Source organism: Galeopterus variegatus, unplaced genomic scaffold (assembly GCF_000696425.1).
Source record: "Galeopterus variegatus unplaced genomic scaffold, G_variegatus-3.0.2 Scaffold1717, whole genome shotgun sequence".
Taxonomy (NCBI): Eukaryota; Metazoa; Chordata; class Mammalia; order Dermoptera; family Cynocephalidae; genus Galeopterus; species Galeopterus variegatus.
In genome coordinates this window covers 336,534-357,034 of record NW_007727828.1, presented here as the reverse complement: position 1 = coordinate 357,034, position 20,501 = coordinate 336,534, and the positions used below count along the sequence as shown (strand labels likewise).

The following is a 20,501-nucleotide window of genomic DNA, read 5'->3' as shown; positions in this document are numbered from 1 at the left end:
AAATGCTGGCGAGGTTGCGGAGAAAAACAAAGCCTCCTATACTGTTGGTGGGACTGCAAAATGGTGCAGTCTCTATGGAAAATGGTATGGAGGTTTTTCAAACAATTGTGGATAGATCTACCATATGACCCAGCTATCCCACTGCTGGGAATAGACCCAGAGGAATGGAAATCATCAAATCGAAGTTGCAGCACTCTTTACAATAGCTAAGAGTTGGAACCAGCCCAAATGTCCATCATCAGATGAGTGGATATGGAAAATGTGGTATATCTACACAATGGAATACTACTCTGCTATAAAAAAGAATGAAATACTGCCATTTGCAATGACATGGATGGACCTAGAGAGAATTATATTAAGTGAAACAAGTCAGGCACAGAAAGAGAAATATCAAATGTTCTCACTTATTTGTGGGAGCTAAAAATAAATAAGTAAATACACAAACAATGGGTGGGGGGAGGGAAGAAGATGCAACAATTACAATTCCTTGAAGTTGATATGACAAGTGAACAGAAACGACATTGTTGGGAGGGAGGGGGGAGAGGGAAGAGGGAGGGAGGTTTTGGTAATTGGCCACAATAATAAACCACATTGTATATTGACAAAATAAAATAAAATTAAAAAATAAATAAATAAAAAATAAAAATAAAAAGCAGGATACAACATGCAAAGTGATTTAGCATGAAAATATTTGTATTCATATTTGTATGTGGAGAAGGTATAAATTCAAATGACTCAGGACAACTATATAATTACTTCCAAAGACTCATGTTTGTAACTTATATCTCAACATGAAAGGGATGGAGAAAACAAGGAGGAGATGGGGGCTCTTCCGTTTTTACTAATGCCAAAAGTCAGATGCATCAGTCATAACAAAATACAGGAGAATTTGTTAAAATCATTAAAAATATTCAATGTATACATATTTCAAATAAAAGGTTTATTGTTTACCACTTACCCAGAAAAAAAAAAAAAGAAAGAGAAACTAGGTGAGTCTGATCCTGAAGGTGAGATCTTGATGCCGAAAGCTGAGTAGGTGTGTTGAGGTAGGAACTGAAGTCAGATGAGGAAATAAGGCTCAGAGAAGTCACATAATTGGCCCAAGACCACAGAATAAGTTAATAGGAGAACCAGGACCGGAACATGGGTGTCCTACTTTCAAGTCTTACATCTGTCCTACAGTAAATACAAAATAGTCCAGCTACAATACCATGCTGTGGGAAGGCATGACTGATTCTTCTAGGGCTGTCATTATAATCTGTATGGATAGTCCAAATCAAATCAAATTTATGGAACCCTGGAGAGGTTTGCAAATAGAAAGGTTTTGCTGGAACAAGACTTACTTGTTTTTGTAATGCAGGGACACAAGTTTTCCACTCTGGCTACATATCAGAATCACCTGGGGTGCTTTTAAAACTATCAATGATGCCAGAAGACCCCCCCCCTCAAGAAATTCAGATTTAGTTGACCTAGGGTGGGGCCCAAAGAACCACTGGCATAGAGAGTACAGTACATATTTCCACATTCTCTGCTATCTGCCAAAAAAGGCACGTTCTAGGCAACAGTAACTTTTGTCCCTGCTATTGATTAGAGTGTGCCTTCCCATAATCTCTTTCCTTTGATTTCCTTATCTATGAAACACATGTTCTTACTTCTTATACGATAATTGTGAGGATCAAAAGTTAGTATAATGTAAACTAAAGCATTATGAACACCATAAAGCATTCTACAGATGCTCTGTTATGAGGTCCCTGGGTCTGATTCTATTTGAATGGCATCCAACTTTAATAGGGACGTATTCTGCATGAAAGCATTTAATGACTAAGATTCTAGCTAGTTTCTCTAAGATCCATCACAATGAAAATAATCTCAGAATCAGAATTAGCATTAGTAGCAGAAAATGCTACTTCTGCATAGGAATTACTGAGAAAAACCTGTCTTTTCTTAGCTCTTCATTTCCCTTATGGTCAAATACAAAAATATATGGAATCAAAAATAGATCCTCAGGTGATTATATTATATTTCACATTCCTCTGAGTACAAATGTGATGTAAGGAATGCTCAACCCTTCTGCTTGGGTGATATGGAAATCAAAGCACTCCATCTCAGCAGGGTTGGCCCCGGGCTGGTTTTGTAGAAGGTGATCAAGGTGAGTGGATCTTAAATCTGGTGCTGCCTCAGTCAACTGGAGTCTTTTAAAACAACAGTTTTGGGGACGCTGCCCCAGATGTATAAAATCAGAATATCCTTGGGAAAAGGTTGAGCACCCAGGGCTTTAATAACTTGCTCTGGTGTTTCTTACTGGTCACAGGTTAGGCGTGTGTGGGAACCACAGATACAGCTCAGGGTTTCTAAAACTTTAATGTGCATACAATCACTTGGAGATCTTATTAAAATGCAAGTTTTGATTAGTAGGACCCAGTGGGATCTGAGATTCCGTCCTTTTAACACATTCCTGGATGAGGTCCATGCTGCTGGTCTGTGAACCACCATTTGTATAGCAAGTGTCTTGGTGACATACAAAAGGAAGGTATGAACAATAACCTCCCTTGATGAACAGTTTGTGAGGATTTCACTGATAAACAACCTGGCAATTTTAGTACACTGAAAGGAAGAATCTCAAAGTGCCTTAGTTTTATTCCTACTTATGAAAACTTGGTTAAAGGTCATGGATTCCTGGTGTCAAATGACCCTAGAATTGGTGGAAAGCAAAGTGAACATTTTGGAACCTCAATAATCTCTGTTTCTAATATGAAGGAGCACCAGGGACGAGCAGAGTCCATCAGAGTAATTTCTATTTTTTGGTGTTTGTGTCAACTTTTAATGGTAAAAATCTATACAACGGTATCACATCTGAATTCATGGATATAAACCAAGAGATGACAGAGATAATACACATAGCGATTGCATGAATGCTGGAAATACCAGCAGACTGAAATGCTTTTCAAAATAGATTAATTGCTGCTCATTTCTATATTACCCTTAAGAAGGTCTGACTCTGAACAGCTTTTGAAACAGGATAGGCAGCATCCCTTACAATGGATTACATGCCATTACTCAGTACCTCACTGATATAATAAAAATCTGACTCATTTCCTTTCCTCTGCATGATCTGTTACAATTGAAACTGGGATACCATATGCTGGGTCTAAAATGCTCAGTATGCCCAGTAGCTCATGGTGATTTTGCCAGCTTTAAGATGATACACAGCTTGGAAGAACAATGACATAGTCACGGCTGTACAGTTTACATTGGAGGCTTTTGAATAATTGGGGTGATTTCATCAGATAATCATTGACCCCACTGCCCAAACTGATGATGTCTGAGATGCTGTCTTGCAACCATGAAGATACTCTTTGTTCTTTTCTCGAAAATTTCTTTGCCGTTCCTGCCTTGCCCACAGTGTTACTGTGCATACGGTTTCTAATAGAGCCCATAATGAGAATATTTACTTCCTCGTCTTTCACCATCAAGATTGTCAGAAATGTCAGCACAGCTCAAGGAACCAGATTTCAGAGCTGCAGACTGTTGCCAGCGGAGACAAGCATAGTTCAGTAGACATATAGGGGAAATTTTAATATATTTCTCTGTGGGAAGGAGAAAGTCGTCAGGCACCTCATCGTGTAGCTGCACAGCATCACTTCATGTGTTTTGCTTCTCCTGAAGATATCATTATACCAGAGAGTAGTGTTTTTTTTTTTTTTTCAGTATCTACCTGCAAGATTAATTTTTAGAGTTGCTGCCATGTTACAAAAGCTTAATGCTTAGAAGGTAGCCTACAGAATAAATTAGCAAAATATTCCATTTTTATTTTGATTGGATTTCATATCAAGAATGGAAATGTTAATCTGAGTGAACGTCACCTGAATCTAAATATATGTCCATAGTTTAGAGGCTTCCTGATATAAAGAACAGACCTTCAATAATGCAAAAATACTTGATAAATATGATGTTTAGCTTTTACTGAGTTATAATTATGTAATAATAGAACTAAAAGAGATCTGAGAGATGTTTTTTAATCTCGTCACTCTACAGATATGTAGAGTGAGGTGTAGAGAGTTTGAAGATATTTGCCCAATATCAAATAGTGATTTGAAACAGAAATAGGACCAGAACTGGACTTCAAATTTAGTGCTTCTGATATTAATGTGAAGGGAAAATGAAGTCCTAAAAAATAAACTCATTTCCCAAACACAAACCCCTGAAATCAAACCTGGGTTCTCTGCCAGTCTTCAAAAACCAGAAACACTAACAATTCCATGTCCATCCAGACTCAGAGGGGCACCTGCCTCTTATACACTGCCTTATATACAGGGTGCTTTAAAAGCAAGCCTTTTAGCTATTTTGCTAATTGTTATTTTCTGCTGAAAAGGTTAGCTGGGACATTAGATGAGAAAGGAAAAGTTGTAATTTTTGAATATAGGACAAAAATAAAAGGGTGTTTTTCAAATTCTAAGTTTAAAATGTTTGCTATTTTAATCATGTATAAAGCCAAATAGAAAACTAAGGTAATAACAAGGATAGCAGATACCAAACTGAACTTCACCCTGAATTTCCAAGAGTAGAGTTTATCAATCTTGTCATCATAAGCCTTAGTGGAATCCTAACAAATATCACCACTTGTTCAACCTCCGCACTACTGAACTCTTCACGTGTGGTGACATTTGCCCTTCATCATCGTTGGTCCTTTTGGCAGACCCCACAAGTTGCCTACACAACATCTCCCCATATTCTCCCTTATTAACAATTGAAGATATTTGCCCAATATAAAATTATAATATTTTTCAGAGCATCATGAATCTCCATAAAGAATTTGAGTTTTCAGTCTCCTTTGCCACTGGGTGATCAATGAAATGCAGGTAAAGTCCTCAGCAAAACAAACTTTCCATAATAGAGGTAAGTGGAACCAGAGAGAGCTTTTGCCATTTGTCCTTGCTCCTTCCTATTTCTTCCTGTTTGGAATGCAGATTTCATGCCTCAGCCATACCACATGCTGAAGACTTGAGAGAAGGACCAGAGAAGGGCTAGAGTCCTGAAAGACATCCTCAAGAAGCTGTGCTAGCTTTAGACTGCATACCTTTGAAAATCTTGCATGTGAGAACAACCAACTCCAATCTATGTATGCCGTGCCAGCTGCGTTTTCAGTTATTTGCAGTCAAGTGCATTCCTAGCAGATATAGTCATTATTACTCTCCACAAAGTGATTTTGGGTTCTGTAGTCAGGGACTTTAATTTTTGGTCTGATCTTGTGATATTGTGATTAATAAGAAATATGTTATTTTGTCTTTATCCCAGGTTCCTGGCAGAGAACTCCTAAAACCCTTGTAATTTCCACAATATTGCTAGGGGTGAAAGTAGCATCTTTTGTTATTCGTAATAAGTCCTTTCAACCATACCTGAATATGTGCTAATGAAGTGACTCTTGGTGAGCTCCTAGATAGCTCCAAAATGGTGGCTGGTTGCCAGAAAAACCAACCATGTAATTAGAGAGCTGGAATTTTCAAACTTCTCCTCCTTTCATCCCACCCCCATCAGCACCTCCCAGACCTTTAAGGATGGGAAAGGGGCTGGAAACTGAGTTCAATCATCAATGGCAAATGATTTAATCAATCATGGCTGTGTAATGAAACTGCCATAAAAACCCTAAATGACAGGATGCAAAGAGCTTGCTGGTTGATGAATGCATCCATGTGACAGGAAGGTGGCCCACTCCATCTATACAGGGACAGAAGCTCCTGTGCTCAGAACCCTTCCAGACCTTGTCCTTTATACGTCTTTATCTGGTTATTCATATATGTCCTTTATAATATCCTTCCTAATAAACTGGTATTAGTAGGTAAAGTAGGCAAACTGCTTTCTCTGAGTTCTGTGAGCTATTCTAGCAAATTACCAAACTCAAGGAGTGGATTTTGGGAACCCCCAGCTTACAGCTGGTTGGCCAGACGTACAGGAGGTAAGTACTTGTGATTGGCATCTGAAATGGGGGCAGTCTTGTAGGACTGAGCCTTTACCCTGCGGGGTCTGACACTAACTCTGGGTAATTAGTGTCAGAATGGAATCACTGTATACCCCATAGGTGTCCAGAGGGTTGGAGAATTGGTTGTTGGCATGGGAAAAACCCACATACTTGGTGTCAGAAATGTCATGGGTAGAAACCATTCATAGATCCCTTCCCAGACCAACAACAAGATGAAATGAAGCAGGGCCATCTTTTTTAACCCAATCAAGTTGTGAGAAGTACTGGCAGTTTTAGCTTCATTCTTTACCAAGCAACAGGACTCTGATTTTGATTGACTTGGGTGTCTTTCCCCTTGTGCCAGGTGGACAGCAGTGGGTGGAACATTTGCACAATCTGTTATTTTCCTATCCTAATTATGGGAGGCACTCACAATGGTTTTCCTCTACATGGAGGGACTTTGGGAATCTCTATAAATGACACTATCTGTTTAGCTGGTGCCAAGAGGGAGAACATTCAGCAAGAAAAAGAGCAGTCAGTGAGTATGCACACAGCAGTGCATGCACAGGTACCTCCAGAATGGGGTGGCGGTCCACACAGCAGCACCATTCCCTGCCCGCGGCGGACAGACACGGTGCTTCTTGTTCTTGTTTTAAAGTTTTCAAGATCTGTTGGGAGAAATAAAGGAGAAAGTGTTTAAACTTTAAAGTCCTACACTATCATGTGAAAGCATCACTATTTCAAAGGAGGATAGTTCTCCTGCTGAAAAACACTCTTGGTAGCACCCATACCAGGGGAATTCAGTTTAGCCTCCTTTCATATAATATCACAAGCTATTGCCCGTCCTCCTTGATTCTATAGCTATGCCATACGCTCACACAGCCACTTGCCACCTGTGCTTATTTAAGTTTAAAATCATTAAAATTAAATTAAATTTACAATTCAGTTCCTCGGATATACTAGTCACATTTCAAGAGCCCAAGAGCCACATGTCATTAGCAGTTACCACATTCGACAGCACAGACCATTTCCATCATTCCAGAAAATCCTATTGAACACTATAAGTTTAGGTGAAGAAACTGAGGTTTGAAGATGTTAAGTGACTTGCCCAAGACTTCTCTATAATTAAATTCATTATCAGGATGCAAACTCATGTTTTCTGATACTCAATTCTGTTAATTTCACATGCCACTCTATTATATGCAATTATACCTGTCTCCATATATACCTAGAATATGATGCTCTCTCTCCACACACATGCTATATACAATGTATAAACATACATATATATACATACATAATTGTGTTAAAGTTCTTGTGTACTGTTAAATATTTAGAAGGTAAAACTGTTCATGGTTCTGAAAGTTCAATTCCTTCAAGGAGGTCAAGTCTAGATAGAGAAGACACTTGTAAACCTAAAGATCACAGTCTGAGTCAGTAAATAAACAGACACAAATAAAAATGAATTAACATAAGAAATATATCTAATCAAGTGATAGATATATTATTGTTCAAAAATGTTTTTTCTCCCACCCTCCCAAATGTCAATCCTCTCAACAAGGAGTGTTTTAAGTGCCATTTCATTTTTTGTTGTCTACAACATTTGATTTAATAACCTTTTATTGGATTTGAGGACTATTCAAACTCAAGTGTGTCATGCAGGGTTGCAAGCCATCTGGCTGTGCACACTAGAGTACAGTAACATTTATTGACTACTTCCTCCATGCTGGCCATTTCAGTAAGTATTTTAAGATGATTATCTCATTTGATCCTAACAACAAACAGGAAGGCTATAGTGACAAATTGGAATGTTTCCACACAGGCTTGGTTTCAAGGAGAGCATAGGATATTTAAAAAAAAATTATACATATACATCTCTTAATTACCAACTTCTGCTGGAATTAGTAAAATTTTATGTTTGTACATTATTGCTTTCATCACTTATGTATTTATAAAAATTCGATTAGGTACCATCTGATTGCCAGCTCAGGATGCAAATACTGTGAGACACAGCTTCTGCCCTGCAGGAACTCAAGAATTTAGTGGGCAGGAATGACACATAACACCTAATCATAGCTAAACAAAGACTGCCAGAGTCAGGTGTGAAAGGGCACATGAAGGATACACACATACTCAGCACAAAACAAATCAATGCTGTCATTTGAATTACATTTCTGATGTAATAAATTTCTTTTTCTCAATGGGCACCAGGTGAGGGTAAAACATGATATTTTTCTTCTCTTTAAGGAAATGGTCTGTGTTGTCTTCAAAAGAAATTAAGCCAGAGATTTAAAAAATCTTATTATGGAATTAATGTTTTAAACCATTATCCCTAAAAGTGACACTGAATCAGTCTGTCACTTGGACATACAGATTCTTAGGATAAGTCATCTATGTTTTTGTATGCCTATCCTATCCAATTTTCAGAATTGCATAAAAAATTTAGAGCTAAGATAATAGAGATCAGGTCTCATGTAGGCAAAACCAATCATGGTTTGTAACTAGAGGAACAGTTTTATTAAATGAGAAAGAAAATAAGAAATATAAGCATTGATTTTTAATTGTCCTTTCTGAACTTAAAAAACTGAATAACCATTTCTTCCTTTTTTTAGTTTATGAATTCATTCAGTTGTACAAAATTTGGGCATTCAGAGGATATCACATTAATCTGGTATTTGAGAAAATATTTAGAAACATTTCTTAGTTAACTGAAGTAGATTCCAGATGGTAGATAGTGAATGGAAAGACTTCACTATCTTTGGGCAGGTCTGACTTTGAAAACCGTCTCTGCCACTTACTAGCTGTATTGACATTGGGCAAGTCTTAATTTTATCATAAATAAAATAACAATAAATGTGTTCTGTTTTAAAATGACAATCGTGTGCCAAGATTAAATGAGATAATATTTGAAAAGCACAAGGCCAAACACAAAGTCTTTCATGGTACAAGGCTGGTGTTCAATATATGTTTGTTCTGTCTGCTGAGGAATCCAGTGGCAAATCATACACCAACCATTCCATTTAAAAAAGGATTCCAAGTAGAAAACACACTCTAGAGTAAGCTGTAGATGCTAATCAAAGGACATGATATTTACGCACATGTTTAGGAAAAGATTACCTATCTTAAACTGGTCTTTTTGGATATAACTATTTATCCAGATTCTAATTGCTAGCAATATGATAATTTTCCAAGTTCAAAAACTATGTGTGAATGGGTATTTACTGAAGCTTGTACACTCACGGCCAAGCCTTCACCAGCAATATTTTCACATATATTACTTTATTTAGAGTCGTTTTATCACCAAAGCCTTGGTACTAGGTAATGATCAGTAGCAGCTGGCATTATGTTAGAACACATTATGGATAATGGTCTATCACCATGACTATTACGCTAATAGCAACAATAGCAGCTACTTGCAAAATGTATTGAGGTCATACCATGTGCCAAGTATTTTTCTTATATTCATACAATCTCATTAAATTCCATTATAGTTTAAATTCTCAATTTACATGTGATGTAACTGATGCTCAGAGAGGTTTGGCCCCTTCTCCACCCACCTACAAAGTGTCTGGAGCAAGAATTCAAATTCACGTGTTTCTCTTCAAAGCCACTGCTCTGAAGCACCAGAATCTATGCCTTTTCCACTGATTTAGAGAAACCAGTGAAAAAGAGCATTCAAACCAGTTACTTGACATTCTAGAGACAAAAAAGTTCATCTGAATGAATTTTACATTCAATGGATATGCAAGGAAATCCACATTTCAATGTATAATGTGATGGTTTGATACACTGGTTCCAAATCTTCTATTCCTTTGCTTTTCTTTGTGGATGAGCACTTAATGTGGGGATTTTAAACATTAGGTGCAAAGAATGAAGCTGAACAAGAAGAAAATAATCAGAAATATCTCTATTAAGAAGCAGGATTGTTGCCTGTTAGGACGATAGGAGAACGATTCCACTTGGGCTGTATTCCCTCTGAGCTTGTGCAATTGGTTACTAAAGATATGGTTGAATATACAATATATATATGTACGACAAGGAATTAATATCCATGTACTGCGGCTTCTTAAAACAGTTGTTTTTCCAGCTTTGTATTTTATTGACATGTGATATGTAAACTTTAAAAAAAAAATAGCTCTATATTTTGGTGCTGATTTCATTTGTCAGCATTTTACATAACTTTTTCCAACAATCATGTGCTAAAGAATGCACAATCTGTGGCAGATGTGTTTTCATATATCTTTCTGTGAAAATAACTGCTCTTTATTTTCCTATGAAATGTAATACCCACATTTTTTTTTTTTGTCTTTTTTTGTGACCGGTAAGGGAATCGCAACCCTTGGCTTGGTGTCGCCCCCCCCCCGCTCAGCCAGTGAGCGCACCGGCCATCCTTATATAGGATCCGAACCCGCGGCGGGAGCGCTGCACTCTCCCGAGTGCGCCATGGGTCCGGCCCAATATCCACATTTTTAAAAAAATGAGATTACAAAATAATGCGATAGTATTTGGAATGTGTTAGCTCATTGAAAACATAGAGGAGGTGGTTTAGCAGCTAAATTCCTGGAGAAATGAAAATGTACAAAGGCCTTAAAGCTGCAATATATGGTCAGTAATAAAAAGCCATAATATTGGAAAACATTTGGAATTCAGATCACCAAGTAAATCAGAGAAAGAAGGAAAAAAAAAAGTCCACATATTTCCTGTCTTGAAAGCAATTAAACGTTTGGAGCTGGAGAAAAGTAGCTTACAATAAATACCTGGATATAGTCTAGAGAAAATAAAATCAAGAGGGCCCCAAATATTTTTTGAGAACTAACAGAGATGTAAGAAAGAGTAATATATTTAGGCTATCTGTCATTAAGGGACTAGCTATCACACACAATGGACAGGAAGAGGTGAAGCTATTCACAGGGTAGGACCACCCAGAGGAGGCTATAGAAAATTTAGTTTTAAAATAGCCAGGAAAGGTTAATGAGATAATAACACACATCATGGTTTGTTAAGAATCCATAGAGAGAAGGGAGAAAAGGAGAAAGGAAAAACGATACAGCAACCATGCATGTAATGCATCGATTTTTAATGTTTTATTATTTAATGCAAGTAAAAAAATACCAATTCACTTTTTCTTGACATGGGTAGGCCTAGATTCTATTAATCCTCACAGGGTGGTCTCAGAACAAGAAATTGTCAGCACCAGTTCCCTTTGTTATTGCTTCCTCCAATTCTGAAAGAAGTAATCAATAAGGAAATCAATATCAACTTGGAAAAACGGCCAAGTGATGTATCTGTTATGAATATGATTTCCATATGATGATGCACCATTTATAAAAAGCAAGAGGCATTTTGAAGAGCAACTCTAAGAACCAGTTATCTCATACAGCATATTTAGAATTATGTCTTGACTTTCTGCCCTTCTCTCCCTGAGTACGAATATGTGCGGGTGCACGTTTGTGTGGTTTCTTGGATTGTAGAGACTCATACTGAAAATAAATCTAAATTTACAATACCTTACAAGTTGCAAAGCCACATTTTGGACATTCTTTCCACTCAGGGAGAAGGAAGAAACCATTAGTGAGATTGGCATGGTTGACTGGATTTCCCTGTGAGAGAGTATATAGCTAGAGGAAGAACTGCATAGCGGTTTAACACTCTGGCTTTGGAGTCAGAAGGACCTGAGTACAATCTTAGCACTCTTACTCTCAACCTGTATAATGTGGGTGAGTTTCTTAATATCCTTCAATTTCTTCATCTCTAGTGTCAGGACAATAATTCTTATCTCACTGGGCTTTTTGAAGATTAACATCATGCATGTAAAGCACTTAACATACTGCCTGGTCCAAAGTGAGAAGACTGTAAGTGTTAACACTATCATATGATTTTTGAGCTTATCATTTTTGAGATTCCAAGGAAAGTCTACAAAAAGTGACACTTGGGGGAAAGCTACGGAGTCTAAACTTCCACCAGATAAAGGAATATTAGAGTGGCCAAGTGAATCCTACTGTGGCAAAAAATGCTAATGAGACTTAAAATGCATCCTCTTTTGCTAGTCTTAATTATATTTTCAAGTCAAGACAGGTGCTGAAGTGAACCAGATATCTTATCCTTTGCAGTGTGTGGACTGTATTCTTTATATGTCTTACAATTAAGAGACACAGACAAATATATCCTAAATTTATATCATTCTCCACAACTTCTTCCTACAATGTTATAGTTTAAGAGAGCCTATGTTACTTTTTAATGTAAAGTTGAAAAATATCATTTTCATAGAACAGTAAAGTTGATATTCATTTACCTTTTTTAAAGGATGTAAAAATATGTGATTCTTAAATGGAAACAAAAGATGAAGCATTATATTATTTACTGATGACATAATGTACTCATCAAGCATAAAATTTTAGAAATTCATACTATATACTAAGTGGAAATAACATGAATATAAATGGAAATTCAAATATATCCATATATACTAAAAATTGTAAAATATTGATAGATATGCATGTATGTTGCTATTCCTTTACAAATGACTCATTCATGGAAATGGCTTCTGATCTTGTTCTTTCACAGTCCCTAAAGATGCTGACATAAATATCCCTATGAAAATCCTCAGAAAAGGTATTTCAAAATAAAAGGGAAAGATCATTTGGAGCTCTCAGGTGCTGATTCCAGCCCTTACTATGTTCTTTCTCCAACTGTCTGAACTTTTTTCTTACTGATTTGTCAAACCAGATAAAACTCCATAATTTAGATATTACTTTGGAATTACAGAAACACCATTTTTAAACCATAAATATCTTCAAAGGTATCACCTTGTTATTCATCATTTAGAGTGAAGAGTGAATTAATTCAATCAAATTGCTTCCACTTAACAAGTAAGTTCAGCATGGATTCTTTGAATATGAGTTTTAAGTAACCAAAAAAGAAACAAAAGGAAATTTAATTTATGAAGTAGTGGGAGGGCAAGGTTAGACTGAGAAAGTTCAAAAAGGAATAATGACTTAAAAAATAGGATGAAGAAAGGGACATGGAGATTGCTGAAGACAAATTTGCCTAGAGTCAGCAATCCTGTATTTAGCAAAATAGGAAGTTACTCTCCTCTTTCTCTTCTTGCACCACATTACAACATCACTCTTTGTTTCCAGGAACAAAACCTAGGCAAGAATTTAAAATAGCGTAATCAATATTACATATTAAGGAGGCTTTTGTGGTCTACTTTGGCAATTTAATCACTTTTATAAATATGAGTTACTCTTTGGAAGAATGTGTGGCCAGTTCCAACTAGCTTACATAAGAAACATAATCTCTCACTTTCTACGTATTTATTTATTTAATCCTCACAACAACTCTATGATGTAGGTTCTATTACTAATCCCATTTTATGAAAAAAAAAAATTGACATCCAAGGTCAGAGATGTAGTATGTGGAAGTTTAGATTAGAATTCAGATCTTCCTGGGGCCGGCCCGGTGGCGCACTGCTATAGTGCGCCGCTTGGGAGCGCGGTGGCGCTCCCGCTGAGGGTTTGGATCCCACATACAGACCGGTTCCCACTCATTGGCTGAGCAAGGTGTGGGAGCAACACCGAGGGTTGCGATCCCATTGCCGGTCCTGGTCCGGTACGGGCACGACACTGAGGGTTGCGATCCGTTGCCGGACACGAAAAAAGACAAAAAAAAAAAAAAGAATTCAGATCTTCTTAATCCAGAAGTCCATACATTTAGCCTCTATTCTACTTTGAATTAAATAACAGGAATGAAATCATACTTGTTTATTACCTGATTGACCATTTGAAACTCACACTTTTTCACCCCTTAACTATTATTTTCTTGACTTTACAAGAACATGAAGGTTGCTTTGCTGCCCTTTTCTCTGTACGTGTATGACTTCCCTGATAGCTATTTTTATTTCTCATGTTAGTTCTTTCCTTTTCCTTATTTCTTTGACATACCCTATTTTATCTAGACCTTTGTGCTGTTTAAGATGCTCAAAAACAACTCAATTTAAAATGTTTTAGTTTCCCTGTGTGTTCCATAAAAATGTGCACCTATGTAACTCATGAGATTACTGCAATTAGTGAGATACAGCATTCATTAATAATGTTGTTCTCCTTAGAAGACAGGTGCCCTGACATACAAGCTATTATTACCAGCATTTTTCTCTATGGGAGCTCATCTCTTTTCGCATATCCTGACTCAGTAGTGTTCATGGTTAGGCAGCTGCAGTCTCTATCTTTGGTTTCATACTTACACAACAGAAAGAGAAATAAAGTTTTCAGAAAAGCATTTGGTCTAGTAAATTTTAGAGTAAAATATGGACTCTTCACTGTGCTTTATAAAAGCCCTTTGGGATCTGGCCCCTGCCTATATCACCAGCCTTATTACTGGCTACTTTCCCCCTTACCTATTTATAATGTAATAATCATGTTTTGCTTTCTGGGTTTCAAACACCTTAAGGCTCACCCTGTCTCAATACCTTTGTACTTGCTGTCCCTTTTGCTTGGAATGCACATTCCCCACTTTTTGGCTTATCATGTTCATTCCTCAGGAACCACCTCAAATGTCCCTTCCTTAGAGCAGCCTTCCCTGAGTGTTTCTCTAAAGTAGACCACTGACTGGCTTCAGTCACTCTCTATCACCTCTGTATTACATCCTTTATAGCAATCATCACCATCACCTGCACTTATGTTTTCCATTTCTATGCTTCCTGGTTTATTGTCTCCTCTCTCTCCCCCAAATGAAAGCTCAGTGGGGGGCGGAAATTTTGCCAGTCTTTGTCAAATGCCCCAAACAGCCTCTGATACATATTTGATAATCAGTATTTGTTGAGCACTACTCTTCCTACAGTTTCACACGCTAAGGTGGTGGTCAGCAAGACTTGTTGGACACGGTGAACTTTTTTGTATCTGTCCACATAGCACACTGTTCTTCAGCATCTTGGCTACAAAGAGCCTTTATGAACTCAATAGCCAGGGATGCTCTGGAAGTTAACTTCAAGAAAAGGTCTTCTAGGGGCTGGCCCGGTGGCGCACTGCTACAGTGCGCCGCTTGTGAGCGTGGCGGCGCTCCCGCCAAGGGTTCGGATCCCACATACAGACCGGTTCCCGCTCACTGGCTGAGCGAGGTGCGGGCGCAGCACCGAGGGTTGCGATCCCATTGCCGGTCCCAGTCCGGTACGGGCGCGACACTGAGGGTTGCGATCCGTTGCCAGACACGAAAAAAAGACAAAAAGGAAAAAAAAAAAAAAAAGAAAAGGTCTTCTAATAAGGACATTGAGACACCTACTCCCCCTCCCCTTAAAATGAAAGCTCAGAGATACAAGGTCAGAGATACACTAAGATTGGAATATAATCAGCATATGAAACAAAGTCACTGCTTGGCAAAAGAAATACCTTCCCGCCCACCCCTGCCCCTCCGGAATGCCTGAGATGATGAAATCATGAAACATCATCTAATTTGCATGGGCCTATTATTTCTGATCAAGGCTGTTAGCTAGTCAGTGATATATCATACAATTACCTGTTCTTCATCTAATGTGAGAATTCTATAACTGATAGACTTTTGATCATTACAGTTTTGACAGAAAGAAACAATTCTTTATTTTGAATTTTTACTTCATAGTCTATTCTTCTCCCCAATGACAATTAAAAGCAGCAAATTATAATTCATTGAACCAGTCTTCTTAATAAACCAGCAACCCTAGAGGGCAAATCGGATACATTCAAGTAACACTAGAATACATATTCTCTGAAGAAAATGCTGAAAAGTCACGTATCAAGAGGACATCATAAAGTCAGTAATCTATAGAAAAAACTTTACAAATGTATCAGTAAAATGGAGATATATGGCCCACAGTTCATGATCAAACCCAAGAGACTACAAATCCACCAGCCATACAATTGGTCATTAAAAACCTGCTTCAAGGTGAAAGAAATCTCTTCATCTCAAACTTTTTCATTCCATTCCTTTTCTTTTGTTAATCTCTCAGGGATAGAAACCTGGGCAATGAACTCACTATCAAATTTGCCCAGCACTTAATGGAGGTGGATACAATCTCTCAGGAAAGAGGGGCAGTTTCTCACTTCCTGCTCATAAATGAAACTAGATAGATGCTCATGTAGTTAAACTTTCTCAAATTCTATTTTTTAGAAGTAGGTATTTTTTTCCTTAAGAAGTTTGGGAGGAAATTTCACTGATCACTACTTTAAAAGGAGAGGCAAACGTTATCATTACTTTCTAATACCCGTGCTCTACAGAGTTTTGCTTTAAAAGCAAATAGAAGACTCCTCACTATGTACTCAGTTTGGGGGTTTCCAAACTAATAAAATGGGGATTAGCAATGCATAAAGAAAAATTCTGGTCATGGTTAGATTCATTGCTCCTAAGAATCTGGACATACTTTGTCATACAGCTGTTTTGGGGAAATCAAAGCTGTAGGAAGTAACTGGTTTATTTAATCACTGGCTCAGCGAGGCTGTTTCTCTTCTCTTTTCCTTCTTTTCTTTAAGTATGAAACATTTCTCGAGATACTGGATGTTGAATTAGCTGTACCCTGGTTTAAAAATTTTAAGGGCATGAAAAAAAAGTTCTGTATACAAATGAAATTCCCAGATGAGGAGCAGCTGTTATTTATGTTGAATTTAAGTTGCTTCGGCAACTTCAACCATATATTTTTATCTCATTTAATTACAGTTTTGAAAATAAAACCATCATCAAATATACATGCAAGCTATGTGTTAGTTCATCATCTGTTTAGATTTTGCTATGGGTGCTATTTCCCTTTTCTCACTTTCAACAAAGAGGAATAAGAGATAAGGCTGCAGCGTGGTAAACCTGCAATTTTTAGAAATGCCATTGCTCATGCGCTTTGCTCTTAAATGCACCTTATGGTAGACAAGAACCAGTAAAGAGTCATTCAATAACTACAATATGCCTACTGTAAGTATCTATTACAGTTGATCCTTGAACAACATGGGTTTGAGCTATGTATGTTCACCTATATGTGGATTTTTTTCAATAAATATAGCTGGCCCTCCACATCTGCGGGTTCCAAATACACAGATTCAACCTACCAACCCACTGCAGTTGGAAAACACAGTATCCATAGGATCTGGAACCTGCTTATAGGGAGGGCCGACTTTTCATATCCGTGGGATGAGCACCTGTGATTTTTGGCATACTAGGAGGGTCTTGCAACCAATCCCTGGTGGATACTAGGGTTGTAGGCACTGGGGATACATTGTTGACAACACTAAAGGAAACAAAAATCTCTCTTCTCAAAGAGCCTAAGATGGGTAAAATAGATGACAAACGAAATCACACATAGTGTCTGATGGTAATATGAACTATAGAAAAATAAGTTAGGGAAACAAGATAGGGAATGTTGGTATGAAAAACTTAAAAGAGGAAGTAATATAAACGTAAAGCCTTTTTACTTCCCATCCTCCTTCTATGTGTGGGAGGATAAATCACTCTTCCCTGCCAACTCAGCTATTGTCCCCCACTGAGACTGCCAAGAAGGGCGCAGAATGGTGCCAAGTGACAAAGCAGTCTCGATTTAGTTTTGTACTTTCTTATTTATAACTGATGCTGAAGTCATCTTAGTTCATGCAACACCTGAGGAAGCAAATAAATAAGTATTTCACCTTACATTTAAAAGTTTAAAACAGCTCCTCAGCAAAACAGAGACAATCTTTTAAGCAACTGAAGAAGTGTGAGAAACAATGAAAGAGACGTAAGTACAAAATATATACTGATTTCCTAAAGGAAGACAATTCCCAAACTACTATTGTGATCGTTTCTATTCTCATTGGATGAAATTATCATTCTCTGCCTCAGAAAACCCACAAAGCCAGAGAATTTCAGAGTTGAGCAGATCTTAGCATCCTTTCTTCAGTCTGACCTCCTTCCCATGTCCTCCCTTTTTTCCCTCTGTCCTTCAGTATTATTTATGGTGCATGTGTGGTGGATGCTTTGTGGAATATGAAGATGAAACAAACATGGTCCCTGGCCACAAGAAGTTTACAGTCTAGATCATACAGGCACATAAAAAACTCTATTGTGAGAAAGAAAGGAAGTAATCAGTGCTACAGAGCGGTAGAAAGAAAGTGCTATGGGAGGTGAAAGACAATACTTCTTGCTTGGGGTGGATCATCCAATCAAAATTCCATTTGCACAGATGATGGACCCAGAACTATGAGGATCAAGAGACTTGAGGTTTGGTTTTAACTTGTGGGGTTAAAAGCCAGCCAATTTTTTCTACTATGGCACTGATGACCTGGTTCCTCTTCATCCCCATCTTGGCCCTGCTCAATTATCTTCACTGTCTTTACTGCAGGTCTGTGCACACAGACAGTGCTGGGGCACATCCTCACCTTACTGCAGGCTTGACTGGATACTTATGAGAGCTTTAGCATTAAGAGAGTTCAGGATAGTCACTCAAACCCAGGCTCTGTCAATATTGAGAATCCTGGTACTCTGATTTTAAAAAATATGAGACAAGTTCATATCCAGCTATGGCCTCATCTTGCACTTCAGAGCACTGGCCTTTCATCTTTCCACCTTCACAACGTTGATCCTGAGATCATTTTTCATTCTGTTTTTTTCTGGGTTTGTCTTTGCTTTGCAAATTTCCTGCTGAAGTTTTCAGCAACTGAGTTCTGGTACAACTCCCATTGCTCTTCTGTAGCAAGAAACTTTACAGCTGCAACCTCATTGTGGCACTCAAATTTCCACAGACGTCTTTAATGACTGTAGATGAAGCCACAGTTAGCAGGATGCTACACAGTGAAGTAAATGATAAATGCATTTTTAAATGTCCCTAAAATATGCATGTGTACTTGGGTGAGCTAGTGAAGATATTATGGATCTCTGATGAGGCATCTTGGTACTCACATGATGACAGCAATGTTCACACCCTTCTGCCAAGTTGGAAGTTTGGTAGCTAATTCAGCCACCTCTGGATTGGAGTAATAATAATAGAATTTACAGCTAAAATTTGAGTGCATACTATGTACCAGAAATTATTCTAAGTGCTTTTCATGTATTAATTCACTTAATCCTCTAAACAATACTATAGCTAAGTACTATTATATTCCCTTGTATAAATGAGGAAACTGAGGCCCAAAAAGCAAAATAATTTGCTCAAGTTCACATAGGTAGTTAATGGTTATGTCAGAATTCTAATCCAGTCTGTCTGGTTCCAGATAACCTGATGTTTTTTCTTTCTTTAAATTCTTTATTGTGAGACATATCGATCACACCACAATTGTATAATGATTATGTACAGTTTAAAGAATAATAAAATGTACACCTGTGATCCTAACACTCAGAGTAATGATGGAACACTGCCAGTAATTTTGAAGTTCTCTGTGTATTCTTCTGTGATTTCACTCCCACTACTGATTATTTTATCATTGTTTTTTCCTTAGGTGTCTACTATATATATATGTGTGTGTGTGTGTGAGTGTGTGTATATGTGTTTTACATACATATATATGAGGGTACTTCAAAAAGTTCATGGAAGGACTTGTATTATCTTTTAATTTTATTTTTCTAAAAACTTTTTGAAATACCCTCATATATATAAACACACACACACACACTCTCTCTCTATATATATTTTTTCCTAAACAATGTACTGCTTAGTCTTGAAAGTAATTTGTACTTTATAAAAATGGAATTGTACTATATATTCCTCTGAGACTTGCTATTTTTGTTTAACATTATTCCTTTGAGATTCAGCCTCAAAAGGGGTAGCTGTGGTATATTTATTTATTTATTTTTCTTTTTGTCTTTTTTACTGACTGGTAACGGGATCGCAAACCACGGTGTCGCGCCCATACCGGGGGCCGGCAACGGGATCGCAACCCTCAGTGTTGCGCCCGCACCACGCTCAGCCAGTGAGCAGGAACCGGTCTCCACATGGGATCCGAATCCTCGGCGGGAGCGCCGCCACACTCCCAAGCGGTGCACTCTCCAGTGTGCCACCGGGCCGGCCCAGTATATTCATTTTTGCTGTGGTTTAATACTTACTTCTTGGTAGGAATTTACCACAATTGATATATCCTTTCCACTGTCCACAGATAGTTCCTTTTTTCCCACTTATTTGCTATTATAAACTAAACTGCTATCAAAGGCATGTTTCCTGTACATATTTTCAAGAGTTTCTCTGATCTAGAGTATGTATATCTAAGGGTATAAAATACAAGATTAGATTTACAGGTTCACAAGAGATTTACAAACTGTGTTTTCTAAAATGGTTGGGCAATTTGAAATCCTGTTATCCTAAATGAGAATTCCTATCATTCCTGACCAACACGTAGCATTTCATTTTTGTCAATCTGGTTTATGAAAACGATAATTCATAATTCCTAATTTGCATCTCTTTGATTACTAACAAAGCTGTTTTTTCATATGTTTACAGGCCATTCACATTTCATCACTCTGAAAATTCTAGTTCATGTCATTGACTCAGTCATCTACTGGATTTTTGCCTTTTTCTCACTGATTCATTATAGTTCTTTATATATTTGAGACCCTCTTTGTCAGTCAT

The 20,501-nt window shown here is 37.6% G+C and overlaps 1 protein-coding gene across 1 annotated transcript in view; it reads right to left on the bottom strand.

Annotated features, from left to right (window-relative positions):
• The window catches only part of LOC103595216 (contactin-4-like), a 306,924-nt gene that overhangs the window by 74,962 nt on the left and 211,461 nt on the right, over positions 1–20,501 (bottom strand). The window contains exon 4 of the mRNA XM_008578555.1: positions 6,529–6,624. Coding sequence (XP_008576777.1) covers positions 6,529–6,624 — 96 coding nt within the window. The remainder of the gene's footprint in view (positions 1–6,528; positions 6,625–20,501) is intronic.